This window comes from Gallinula chloropus (assembly GCF_964237585.1).
Source record: "Gallinula chloropus genome assembly, chromosome: 6".
Taxonomy (NCBI): domain Eukaryota; kingdom Metazoa; phylum Chordata; class Aves; order Gruiformes; family Rallidae; genus Gallinula; species Gallinula chloropus.
In genome coordinates, this window is record NC_140091.1 from 5,798,915 (window position 1) to 5,813,245 (window position 14,331).

General features: G+C 41.3%; 1 protein-coding gene across 1 annotated transcript in view; it reads left to right on the top strand.

The window, feature by feature from the left end:
- Nucleotides 1-14,331, top strand: part of GLIS1 (GLIS family zinc finger 1) — a gene marked incomplete at both ends in the record, with an annotated part of 198,824 nt that overhangs the window by 84,236 nt on the left and 100,257 nt on the right. Inside the window, one exon of the mRNA XM_084266375.1 lies at nt 8,441-8,639. Within this exon, the coding sequence (XP_084122501.1) occupies nt 8,441-8,639 (199 nt within the window). The remainder of the gene's footprint in view (nt 1-8,440; nt 8,640-14,331) is intronic.

Sequence of the window (14,331 nt, forward strand, 5' to 3'; positions counted from 1 at the left end):
TTAAGATTGATACTAAACAATTTATTTCGCTAGCTGGGTTGTTTTAGTTTACAAGAGTTTTCTTAGCCCTTCTGTCTTCACTCATACATCAGTGTGAAAGTAAAGAAGTAAGTATTTCTGTTACAGGATTTTATAGGAAGGTTCAAGCAAACTTGGAGGAAAGAGATCCTTCTTTTTTATTTTAATCTTGTTGAATGCTGTTGGTTTTAACCGTAAACTTTGACAGAGTCATATAATCTGTGTCTTTTTTTCAAATAGTATCTGCCACCTCTGTTTTGATACACAAATGTAGGACAGTTTGAGTCTGTACTTGACTCTGACTGTACAGCACGGTCTGCTCTATAATAAAGAATCTTTTGGCTCTCACCATGTTTTTATTGAGGTAATGTACAAGCATTGTAAATAAATGAAGCCAAGTCCCTACCAGCTGTATGAAACAGGACTTAAAATGTGAACAGGTTGTAACTGGTAGAGAGATCTAGGCTGAACCTGGAACATGGTGTGAGTTGCTCTGTTCATTTTTGAGATAGGAACTCTTGAATGCAGCAGTGAAAATTTAGTGCTGCTTTTGTTAACCACTTCAGTTCTCAGGTAAGGACAAGCAGCAATAAAAGAGACCTGAAGATCTCTGTCTTGACAGTTTGGAGAAAGAATTGTTTGTTGCCTTTCTTTGCCAGTCTAAATGAACTAAAGGAGCTGTGTGTAACAAATGGCCCTATTGAAGGTCAATGTGTTTGACCCAATGGGCTTAAATAACAACACAATTACATTGAAACATTTTTAGTAACTTTTTCATCTAACACTGACTTTGTTTGATAGCTATTGTCCGTGTAGTTGTTTCCTGAGCTGTTCAGATCCTGTGTTTACTACCTGTGCATCACAGAACACTCCTAATTAATGAAACAGGGAAAGAATTCTGCACCTTAATGTACTACTCTGAGGCGTTTCTTCTAAGGGGTTTCTTGCCACCCTGGGAAAGAAACTTAGTGGTGTATAGCATTGATAGCACACAGACATGAAGCTATGTCCATAACAGAAAAATTTAAACCCAAACTCATATCCCTTTTAATAGTGGTTCAGTGAAACTAAAGGAGAAACCCTGTTGTTTTCCACAAGGCATAGAAAATCTGTCTCAATGATTTCAGAGTCAGACTTGCCTTGTAGGAGGTGTAAGAACAGTTGTAGTATCTCCTTTCTGGCCTTTATGCTACTTTTCTGTCTCTCAGTCTTGGTGCAGGATTAAGACAAATCCTCCCATTCACCATGGAAAATGGCTTGGCAGGCGTCAAAAACTTTGGGAAAGTGTTGATTTTGTTGTTGCTGAAAATGTCAAAAATGCAGTATGTTAATGAATTGTTTTGAAGATTCTGTACTTTCAAGAATCAGTTCATCCATAAAAGTCTTCAAGCTGGCAGCGTAGTGCTGTGCATCCCTCTTGATGCTCTTTAATTACTGAATGTATAGGAGTTGTGGCAGTCAATCCAGCAGCACAGAAATGGAGATTACTCAGCCTAGTTATGGAGAATGGGTTGCTGAGGATGGGTACATGCACTACATGGCTTTGCAGTGTTGGCACCTTTTGAGTTAATAATTCTCACTGGAGGATGTGGATGATTTTCACTTACTTGAGAAAATCTGGTGCTGTTTGGTTTTTTACTCCTCTCACGTGATTCACCCAGCTGCCAGTAACAGCGTTCCATTTCTCAGTGTTGTCGTGGTAAATTTTGGACATCACATCCAAACAAAACCAAGAATGGCAATTTTTTTTTTTTTTTTAAAGAAGTAATTAAAGAGAATGAAGCCGTAAGGAGGAAAAAAAAAAAGCAAATGACCTAGTTTGGTCTTCGTGCAAAAGCCACAATGCTCTGGGGATATCTAAGTATGTTAGGCAAATATTTCAGATCTATCTCTATTTTGAACGTTATACATCATTTCAGCTATTTGTTCATTGGCCTTAATTAGGTAAACTCCAAAGCGCTGCAACATGCGTTTGTTGTTGAACAACTACCCTTCTGGTGAGTCCTTGCTCTGTTCTTCTTAGCCTTAATAGCTAATTTTATCAGTCAGAGTGAAGTCTTCCTGAATGGTAAACAAAAAGTTCCCCATGAAGGAAGGAAGGAAGGTAGGAAGCTAGCTCTTGCCCTTCAGTAGGTTTGTTTTAAATGGTGATCTTTTTGTTATGCAGACAGGTTTCCCTTTGTGTGAGGAGATTTTCTGTTTCCCTCTAGGAAGATTTACCCCAGCAAGAAATGTAGGGTTGAATCTGCAGATCCTGGCCAGTGTGAGCCATTCTTCCTGAGGTGCGTAGCCTCACCACCATCATTGGGACCACTTCTCTTGTGCCTTAATCTGGCACAAATCAAGAAAAAACTCCCCCAAAGTCAGTTACCCGAGAATGAGAGAAGCGAGATACCCAAAATTGAACTAATTTGATTACTCATATGGAAGGAATTGCCTAATTGCAGCCTTTGCACACTACTGTATCAACCTCTTCCGTTCCTTCACAAGCATTTAAATATAAAGGTATAAATCAAAACTTGCAGGACAGAAAAAGAGAAAGACAAAAGTTACCTTGATGGATTCCACTTCCATGAGATCCTTCTGGAAACCATTCTGCTTTTATTAGATTTACTCTCTGTAAATGAGGATTAGTTTTTTATATGGATTTATGAAAAAGCTTGGTTCTGCTGAAAGCAGGGTGAACTCTCCCGTATAAGGCAGAGAGTATGTGCTCTTTTCATCTGTTATGGGTAAGTTACAGTGTGTAGGTTAAAGGCCCCTCGATACCAGTGAAAGAGGAGATCTAGTTCCAGACATGGAAAATGCTTAAATCTTGTGTGTGCCAGCCAGTGATATTAATATTGTATAAAACAGCCGGTTGTCAAAGGCGCAGATTCTGTTCTCAGTTTCACTGGTGTAAACCAGTCTGGTTTTCCCTTTTTTTCAGGGGCATTGAATTTGCTTTCACATCATAGATTCTGGTTGTCTGTGTTCAGAGATGATCTCTCAGTTCTTACTTGCTGTGGGTTGGGCGGGGGGGACTGGTAAAAAAGTGAGCTGCTGGTGTTCCTTGTCCATCATTGTTCCAACTCCCATGTGGCGGGCACATTTCAGAGGGCTTTGATGCAAGTGCGACTTCATAGAAGGCACTGTTGTGCAGGAGATTTGTAGGACTTGTTAATATGTCTGTAAGGTACTTTGTGAAAGCAAGTGCACAGCTGATTGGCTGAAACACATCATTTCATGGATTTAACCTAAGTGTTCTGTACCTTTGCAGGGAGAATATGTATTTTCTGATTTGACAGCTACAAGAGGAGATAATAATTTTTGACAGTGCAGGGATAGCGTTCATGTTATTGTAGGAAATCTCCATCTTCACCCAGATAGGTACTGGTGTATGCTACAGTTGGTATTGCTGAATTCTGGTGGAAGCTTTAAGTTTCTTTGTTTTGATAATACGATAAAATCAATAAAACACATATTTAGAAAGCCCTAATGAATTTCAGACTTCTATAATTTAGGGAATGAAAGAAAGAAAATCCTTTTAGTACAGGTCCAGTATAAATCTTAAACATTTTAAAACAATCGACAGTATTTTTGAGGGAAGATACATCTTGAATATATTCCAGGTAACATCGCTGATGGAAAAAGTGAGGAACTGTGAATTGAGTATTGTAGGTAAGACTGATTTACCAAATTCCCCTGGATGTGTGGCCTTTAAAAGTGTGTAGAACTTATTTCACCAGTGTTCAATAGTGTATCTAGATACCCTTTAAATGTGACTCATGTATCCAAATTAACAGCTACAAGTCTGACAATAGTCTTGCTAAGGTAGATATTATGCCTGAAGTGAGTTAAATTGTGATGGGATAAGGCCAAAATAAGAATGGAATAAAACCTGATGGAGCTTTGCCACAAAGATCATTTATGTCCTAATTACAAGCAGGGAAGAGCTAATGGATACAGACACCCGCCGTAAACTGAAAGACATCCAAAGTGATCTTCTCAAACGCCTCCTTCCAAACCCACCGATTATAAGCTGCCGTTCTGTGCAGCATTCCAGTTTTTCAGAGACATCTACAGCAATCACAGGCAATTCAGGGAACTCTGAATATAAATCTGAAGTCACTAGAACATACCTATTAATTACCATGAAGAAGGCTAACGGCCCATTTTGTTTATTTTAAGTACAAATTGGTTTCTCTTTAAAATCTCACCCATCATTCCTAAAAATCTTACCAGGGTGTTTTGTTTATATAAAATAACCCTGGCCTCCAGTTCCTAAGATTTATCACATGCCTTGGAATTGTGGTGGAGCTGGGTTGGAAAAACCCGCTATTGTTTTTCCAATTTTAAAGATTCTCGCTTCTTAAAAAAAAAAATCAAATAAATAAATGGTCAAGAAATGTAATGTATCAGCCAAACACTGAAACTTTTCACTGGAAACAGGGAATTCTATTCTGGAAATGTCACAATAATGCCTCACGAGACTTGTAATTTGGGTGTCACATGTACCCACTCTTTTCTGTGGGTCTGGATGCTTGCCTGGACTGTGTCTTCATCTGCCATGGTCTTCCCTATTACAATGGTGCCGTGGAGCATGGTGGGGAGGCTGTGGAGCCCAGCCAGGGGAGGAGAATAGACTTTTGTGCTGTGATCCTTTTCACAACTTCTCCAGTTACGAGAGAGTTTTTCTGCCTTCCCCAGTCACCTGTTTCTTCTCATTTATACTCACCAAAAACCTGAATGTGATTCTCATCACTTTCAAAGCATCCATTGACTGTAACTATAGAGGACCACAGCAGATGAGGCTCTCCTACTTGCCTTTCGTTAGCTATAGGGATAGCAGCTATCCATAAGAGGAACCTGGGGTTTGTGTGTGTTAAGGGTACCTTTGCTCTGAGGAGCTGTGCTGACACAGTAACTCACTAAAATGAGCACAGTCTCTGATTGGAACTTCATAAATGATGTAACAAAACTGCATTGCAAAACTTCACGACTATGACTTTACTTAGCCTTATATCATGAAAATATAATTAACTAGTTATTGAGATATCTGCTTAATTATATAATATTATATACACCCATATATAAGAACGGCCAGAAGGAGGATCCGGGGAACTACAGGCCTGTCAGTCTGACCTCAGTCCCGGGGAAGATCATGGAGAGGGTCATCTTGGGAGCTGTCATGCAGCACATGCGTGATGGCCAGGGGATCAGGCCTGGCCAACATGGGTTTACAAAAGGTAGATCCTGTCAAACTAACCTGATCACCTTCTATGACAAGGTGACCCGCTTAATGGACAAGGGGAAGGCTGTGGATGTGTCTGCCTGGACTTCAGTAAAGCCTTTGACACAGTTTCTCGCAGCATTCTGACTGAGAAACTGGCTGCCACTGGCCTTGACAGGTGGACCCTCAACTGGGTTAAAAACTGGCTGGCTGGACAGGCCCAAAGGGTGGTGGTGAATGGAACCAAATCCAGCTGGAGGCTGGTCATGAGTGGTGTCCCCCAGGGCTCAGTCTTGGGTCCGGTCTTGTTCAGCATCTTTATCAATGACCTGGATGAAGGGATTGAATGCTCCCTCAGTAAGTTTGCAGATGACACTAAACTGGGAGGAAGTGTTGATCTGCCTGAGGGTAGGGAGGCTCTTCAGAGGGATCTGAACGGTGGACCGATGGGCTGAGACCGATGGGATGAAGTTTAACATGGCCAAGTGTAGAGTGCTGCACATGGGACATAACAACCCCATGCAGCACTGCAGGGAGACTGGCTGGAGAGCTGTCAGGACGAGAAGGACCTGGGGGTGTTGGTTGACACCAGGCTGAATATGAGCCAGCAGTGTGCCCGGGTGGCCAAGAAGTCCGATGGCATCCTGGCTTGTATCAAAAACAGTGTCGCCAGTAGGTCTAGGGAGGTAATTGTGCCCCTGTACTCGGCATTGGTGAGGCCACACCTTGAGTACTGTGTGCAGTTCTGGGCTCCCCACCATAAAAAGGACATTGAGGTCCTTGAGCAAGTGCAGAGAAGGGCAACCAGGCTGGTGAAGGGGCTGGAGGGCAAATCATATGAGGAACGGCTGAGGGAGCTGGGGCTGTTTAGCTTGGAGAAGAGGAGACTGAGGGGAGACCTTATCAGCACCTACAACTACCTGAAGAGAGGCTGTAGAGAGGTGGGCAATGGTCTCTTCAGGGGAAATGGCATGAAGCTGTGCCAGGGCAGGTTTAGATTGGATAATAGAAAAAAATTTTTCACTGAAAGAGTTTTTGGATGTGGAACAGGCTGCCCAGGGAGGGGTTTGAGTCACCTTCCCTGGATGTGTTTAAAAAAAAAAGGGTTGATGAGGTACTTAGGGATATGGTTTAGCATAGAATGGGAATGGTTGGACTTGATGATCTACAAAGGTCTCTTCCAACCTTGTGATTCTGTGATTATACCTATATAATATAGGTGTAAAACTCAGTACAGACTGAGTGATGAATTGATCAAGACCAGCCCTGCAGAGATTGGGATACTAATGGATGAAAATTTGAATATAGGCTGGGAATGTGCAGTTGCAGTCTGGAAAGCCAACCATATCCTGAGCTGCATCAAAAGCAGTGTGACCAGCAGGTTGAGGGACTGCATCCAGCTCTGGGGTCCCCAGTACAAGTAAGACATTGAGCTGATGGAGTGAGTCAGAGGAGGCCATGGAGATGATCAGGGGGCTGGAGTACCTCTCCTGTGAATACAGGTTGAGAGTTGGGCTTGTTTAGTGTGGAGAAGAGAAAGCTCTGGGGAGACCTTACTGTGGCCTTTCAAGGGGGGTTGTAAGAAACTGGGCTTGTAAGAAAGATGGAGAAAGACCAGTTCCAAACCATTCTATGATTCCATATCAAAATATACCTGCTCTGGTTAATAACACAAATTATAGTGTTGAAATGGTAGAAGTTTTGCTGTCAATAGTAGGTTCAGTGTGGGTTTCAGTAGAAGGACCAGATATGAGAACAGTGTAAAATTATTTCTCATGTTTGTAAGGCTCCTCAGAGGGTTTAATTTCAATCAGCTGCAGCTGTCTAAAGGTCAGGTACTCAGCTGCTTATTTAAATGCCTTCTGTAGTCAAAGGGGAGAGGAAAACATGTCCTGAAGTTGCTGAGCCCATCTTAGACACCAGTTTTGAGATTGCTGAACAACATAGACATTGGCTGGGTAAAATTCATAGGCAGCAAAACTACGACGAGATAAATAGTAAAGGACAAACCTTGGTGCTTGTCAGAGTCAGTGATTTGAATGAAGCTGAACATAGGCTTTTATCTTTCCTGTTGCTGTGACAGCAGAATTAATTTTCTTCCTCTGTGTGCAACACTTGATGTTTCCAGAGAGAATGGACTAACTCTGACACTGTTGAGCTCTGTAGTACCCGTCACCACGAGGTACAAGGGTGAAGGAATGACCTTCTGGACTCTGTGAAATCTACAGAAACATACTTGCCCTTAGACACTGTTTCATTTTGTCTCTGTGAAAAAAATCCCAACAAACAGATTAAAGGGAGATCTCATATTTTAAAAGCATGATTTGTATACACTAGTGAAAATGATGGTAAGTGGTTATTAGCCCCTGAAGGTTAAACTTCTTACAAACACTTTATATGTGCTTATCTGTGACTATTTGATCAGTTCACTAGAGGTAAAAACCCCAACTAATATGTTTGAAATGAAATGGAATTGGCAGCATTGGACCAATGCTAACTAATTCTCAGTTCTTCCTTTCTTCTCTCTTTTTAGCTAGATTGTAATTTGTGTTTATATGTAAGTTTCTGAAGAATATTGCTGTAGTGTTAGCCTGATTTTCCAAGTCTGGTAAAATTTAATATTCACCAGAGCACAGTATATTATTAATAGCATTAGCATTTATAATAATAGCTTACTTGGAAAATACAGTTAAATGTATACATTGAAACAAATTAGTTTCATTTTTTCACACTGTTGACCTGAGAGTAAAGTAGAAACATGCCCATCTAAAGTAAAAATCAGAGAGATAATTGTCTGCAAAGAACAACTTGACTTACGTCACCGTTTCAGCGTGTTTCTCTCCCTGAAAAATAAAGGCACTCTGAAACATCCCTCTCCAAAATCTAACACAGGCAAGACTGCCATAGAAATACGGAGGAAGAAGGCAAGCTGTCAGAGTAAGGTTTCTTGAGTTAGGTTATGAAGTGTAAAATAGCCCAAAAGAGAAATAAACAACCATAATTTACAGATCCAAATTCCTTTGGAATTAATTTTTACTTCCCTGTGAAACCTTTCACTCCCACTGCCATGTCATTTAAAAGGGTTTGGCAAGGAGATCCAAAATAAGCACACAAAACATGCAAATGAGCATACAAAGTAATGAGCATACAAGGTAATGAACATAGAGAGTTGTCAGTCAAAGGCTTATGCTATTTTTCTTTTTTTGACAGTGAATGGTGGCTACAATCATTGTAATTTGGTTTCTGAGAAGAACATCATGATGGACATGGAGATGACAAGTAGCTCAGTACCTGTCTGCAGACAAGGTCTGTTCATCCACACAGGAAACCCACTTATGCGAGACCACCCACTGTCCTGTGAGAGGCTGCTGCATGTTGGTCAGCTGAACTTGACACACTCAGATATAAGGTATCACTGCAAGTTTTATCGGTTGATATGTTTTGCTCTTCTAGAGTGCTTCTTTGTTGGAACTATTTCCCAGTAGCATCTGTGGGTGCTACATTTGGAAGAGTATTTTTGGCTTTTACTTAATTTTGGAGGTCTCTTGGATGCTGCCAGAGTTTTGCCAGGGATTTAAGTAGCGTCAGACTCACCCCAACGCCATGTTGTTTCCAACTCGTAGCCTGGAAGGCAGGGATGATACTCCCAAACCAATGCCTCCCATATGGCAATTTGGCATGGCACCATCAAACCTACAGGAAGCCAAAGCTACTTTTATTTCTACAGCATTTCCTTTCATGAAGTATTTTCAGTGTTCCCATACAGCCACATCCTTGGTATTTGCTTTTAAGGCCGTAATGTGAAAATTTGGTCTCTGGTTTTGATATATACACTGTAGTTGGATATGCTATGAACAGAATCTGTATTTAAACATTTGCTATAAATTAATTATATGAAAACACAGAACTCCATTATTTTTTTGTTGTTGTTACAAATTTAACATTACCAGATTTTAAACAAGTACCCTAAACAGACATCCATTGTGAATAGAAGCCTGCTACAAATTAAAATCTGTCCATCTATTTTAATTATACTGCTTTTTGGCAGGGGATATAATATGGAATAATCTTGACCTTTTTGAAGAGCTGTAGAAAAGAAAAACCTCAATAAAGTTGCAGCCTTTATCTAAGATATGTGGAATAATTGGCTTTCTGTGCTTGGAACTATCAAGCCCAAATTTCCGTAGTCACAGCAAGAGGAAATATTGGCTATAGCTTGGTCTTGGAAATCTGACTGCTTCTTATTTTATTCTACATATTTATGTCTTGTTTCCCCTTTTCCATTTACTGATGAGGTAAGAAATCTGTTTTCAGGAGGAGGAGGCACAGAAATATGGCAAGCAAGTGGAAGGAGCTGTTTGTTTGTTTGAAAAGGGCAAATAATATGCTCAACACATATCAAAATACTCTGCTATCATGACAAAGATTTGTAGATGCTGTTGCAGTTGGATGTGAGTCTGCTCCTTCCTAGCTTCATTATGGGTCAGTGTGGACTGGCAGTTATCAACTTTTTTTTTAATTCTGTCAGTGAGGACGATTGTGAAACAAAGATAATTAGGGCAGAGGCAAACAAAAGGAGGAAGCGAGTCCTCTGCTTAGATCTCTTTGAACCTTTTTGTAAAATGTATAATGAGGAAATGACAGATACCTGCATACCAGGCATCAGAGTACCCACCCTCAGAAATATGAACCCCTTCCAGCTCCTATTTGGAAGAGAGGATTCCCAGGACAACATAAAGGATTGTCTGCTGCATAACATGAGAAAATAGTAGAGGATATGCCTCATTCCCTCCCCTTTGTTTTGTAGCATTGTATAAAGCCTTGAGGCTTTGCTGCCTCTAAGCAACAATTTGGAAGTGTTTAGAGAATACCTTGAAGGACAGTTTCATTCCTTTATGGGTTGTTTGTGTTTCCCACTGGTCATCATCTGCTTGTATGTCCACCTGGCTACTACTACTTCTGTCTGCATGCAATTTTCAGGGTAAAGCCAACACCCAGCTCTGCAATATGGGCCTCATAGGCACAGTATCTAATTTTATTGTCATGCTACTCATGAGACAGCTTGTACAGAGCCAAAACCTTGGCATGTGAGAGAAGGTGGACAGCAGTTGGGCTGATTTCTATTCATGGTGTTTGTGATTGTAAAAGTTCTTGACAAACAAAACATGGTCTTTCCCTGAAGACTTGAAAACAGGAGAACATAACTGAGGTGGGAATGAATGCCCATCAGGTTCTGGTGAAGTCAACGGGGAGCCAAGGGTGCTCTGTGCCTGCCTGGATTTCAGCCTTCATTAGAAAAGAGATGAGAGAAATAGTGCTGGAATGGACAGAAAGGTCAGAAGAGAAATATGGACAGAAGTCAGGGGAAGATTTTTGGTTGTTCTGCCCATTTCTAGTGACCAGCACAGAAATAAAGGGAAATACAAATTCAAAAAATCTCTCTGGGTTGAGTTTTGAATGACTCTGCATTTCTAGGATATGGAATGTCCAAGGAAAACCCAAACAAACCAGAGAGCACCTCCCATAGAAATCCAAAATCTCCCTCAGGATTTGGGGTTATGATTGGCTTGTGCCTCAGTGCAGTGCAACTTGTTTTTCCCTCAGCTTCTCCACGGATCACTTTCTCTAGGAAAACTGTATTCTAGGGATGACTGCCTTAATCCAAAAATCACCATCCCTCTTCTTCCTGGCCCTTCTCCCCCCACTCAGTAGCTTTTAAGTTGTGCAACATAATTGCTGCTACATGCTATCTGTGAATGCAGTGTGTGTGGGACTGGGAAAGTCCTAATACCTTCTTTACCACAACTGGAGTCAGCACACAGCTAGTGTTGGCCTTTTGTCAAATAAGCCATTATCAGACACGGCAAACCCGCCCACACTCCTCAGTGCTCGGCTTATAAAACCCAGGAAGACATCAGAGCAGTCAGATTGTGTTGCAAAGGGTCCCTGGATGTACAGCAGAACAATCCCCTCTAGCTTCTTAAAACTGTCAATTAGCCCTGATTACACATTTACAGTGGCAATTGAAGGCATGTATGTTTTGTAAATAGTCTGGAGATTTCAGATACAGTCCTCTTTTCCTCTGAGGGCAGTTGGGAACTGCCGTACTTCTGGCATGGTGCTACTGGCCTCCTGCTCTGGCTCCAATTACCACGTAAGGGAGTCTCTTTGGAAACACTGCCTTAGGATCCTCTGAGAGGCTGCTGTTACTCGTTGAAGGCCTTACACTCAGCTTTCATGTGCTTAAGTAGCAATTCTATTGCCTCAATCTGTCCACCCCTGGTACATGGGTGCTCCTGTGAAGAGAGGTTTGTGGGGTATGTTCTTCTGTTGATGCCCCTGTGTCTTCCAGGGTTGCTCATCTGGAAGCCTCTCATACTGATCCATGTATCCAGTGCTCTTTATGCTGTCCTGCTATATCTTTGTACCTCTCAGTCTCCTCTTGGCTGTATTTTCATATGTATTTCTATTTCACTACTGTCCAGAGGTTATGAAATACTCATGGCCAACGCTGCCTCTGTGTACCATGCCTGGAATCTGATCCCTGGCTGTAGCAGCAAGATGTCATCGCAGGAGCCTATAGTCAACGGGTATAAGAGGAGCCACCCAGCAAGTTGGATGCCAGGCACCTTGTCTCTCTCTTGCATCACTTTTGTTTCTCTGTCTCTTCTCCTCCCACCCCCAGGACTGGGAGGAATGAGCAGGGCTTTCCCAAGAATAGCAATGGCCAAATTCTGCCAGGAATACAGAAAGCTTGCATTAATGCAGCTTTGACATCAAGTACCCCCACACTCAAACATTGGGAAATTGAAAGAATGCCAGATTCTCCCAGCTGAGTTAACTAATGCAGGGTACATAATGCATTTAAATACCCAGTGCTGCAGAGGAAACTAGCTCCTGGAAAGGGCTTCTGATCTGCACAAGCAGCGTGTGCTTATCGTTATGTAGGCAGAGCTTGGATTAGACATGGCTGTGGCATTGGGAAGCATGAATTCAGTGCCTTCATCTCGTTTCCTTTTGAAATAAGGTATTTCAGCTTGCCTTCTGGTTCAAAGGTCCCCTCTCTTGTATGTCTTGTATTCTGCACTGCAGCACTGCAGCAGTACAGTCCTGACTCTGAGTAAGATCTTGTGCTGGAAATGCAGATTGATGTTGCTGGGAGTTTCAGAAACCTAGTACTTCTCAGGACAGGGATGTTTCTATCCCTCCTGCAGATATTCTATGCTGACTCCGGCTTGAAATCCTCATGTGGATTTCTGGTAAGATGGGAGCTTTACATGAAGCTTAATTATATGACACCAATTACCACGAGCTGAAGCGTAAGGCTTGGGTTAGCTTTATGGGATGTAAGAGATGTGTTATGTTTACTTCAGCCTGAGGCTTTGGGACCACTTAACTATGATACATATTTAGAACAGTTCTCACGCAGAAGAAACTAAGTAATAGGAAATATTGTGCCTGGCATGGTATGTTGTAGAACCTTTCTCAGAATGAGTTAAAATAGCACAGTATCTAACGGAGCAATGAAGCTACAAGCAAGTGGGGCAAGGTTTCCCAAATATGTGCAATGAAAGGTTTTTACATATGCTCATGCCCCATATTGTATAGACATATGGTTCTGTACATGTTAAAAAATAATGTATAAATACTGTTGGGTTTGTTGTGTTTGGGGATTTTTTTTTTTTAAATTTACCACCTGCAAAACCAGGTGATTTAAGTTTACCCTGAGACCAACCATGCAAACCTAAAGGGAGAAACTGTGACTAGTGGATTATGGAAACCTCTAAGATTTGTCAGTGTAGTCCTTTTAAACTTCTAATGGTAAATGCAAGATCTGATTGTTCTGTAGCAAGGAGTGGTGGGGAATTCCACTTCTCCTAGTACTGTAATGATTTTTATATCAAGCCCCTCTGTCTGCAAACCTTTGGACCTTATATACCTATCATCAGTGAATGCAGAGGTGTCAGTCCTGTGCCTCAGACAGGCGTCATTTTTTGACAACATTAAATTTGTGGAAAGGAAGTATTTTTCAGGCTTTTTGTTGTTATTTTGGTGTTTTGGTTTTTTTCCTAAATGGTAGTTCTTTGAGAGCTGTTACCAAGGAAGTGTTGGGAGTCGTCCCAGCATCCCATCTTGTTAGTGGTGGATTAATGGAAATAATAGCGATAAAATCATCGGAGCCATAAAATAAATACAGTTTATTCAGCAGCTTCACAGTTTAATGCATATATAAGTCCAAAATACCTTATGCATATGTGTTTCATTCTTTAAGATGTGTCAGATTTCTGTTAACTGCGATGTCACACTCAAGTTGCCAAATGGCCAGGTTTTCTTCAGCTGTTGTAGTGCTAGCATCAAAAAAAGCAGCATAAAATTTATTTAAGTGGAACACGTCAGTGTAAGAGCCGTGGAACACCTCTCTGGGGAGTTTATTAATTCAGGTACAGCTTTCCTGCACACAGATGTACTGTTTGCTCCTCTCGGTCTGGCACATTGCTGCATGATGAAGCCGTAGGTTAAACCCTGCCATGCTTTAGGGATATGTAAGGAACACCCGCTGGTCCTAAGAAAAAACACACAGTTGGGTCATCCACAGTAAATGTTTATAGCTGAGATAAAGTGTTTTATTTTAAGGCAGAAACCAGTTGCTAACTGCTTGGAATGAAATGTTAGGAGGAAATGTTTCCTAAATGTAGTGTTTTTCTGAAATGTCAGTGTGGGCTTCCTTAAGGTTTTGTTTCCTGAGTGACTGGATTCAGCACACCTCAAAAAGATTAAAAATGACTTCTGCAGAAGAGTCTTCTTTTGATTTCCAGACCCAGAAAGGCTTTAACATGAGAAATGGAAATGGGAATACACAGGCTACCAGCTTACATGTACTCTTTGTGAACTTTTCTTAGTTATCTTTTGTAGACCTCTTAAAATTAAATAGCTGATCTCTCATCGGCTCTGGACCACAGGTTGAAAGCAAGCCATTCTTCCTTTGTATGCCTTTTCCCCTCACTTATCTTGCTCCTTTTTTAATTTAGTGAAGGAAGGCATCTCTGGGAGATGTAAGCAAAGCTCAGCTAGCCTTTTTTGATTCGTGTGCACAAGAATGC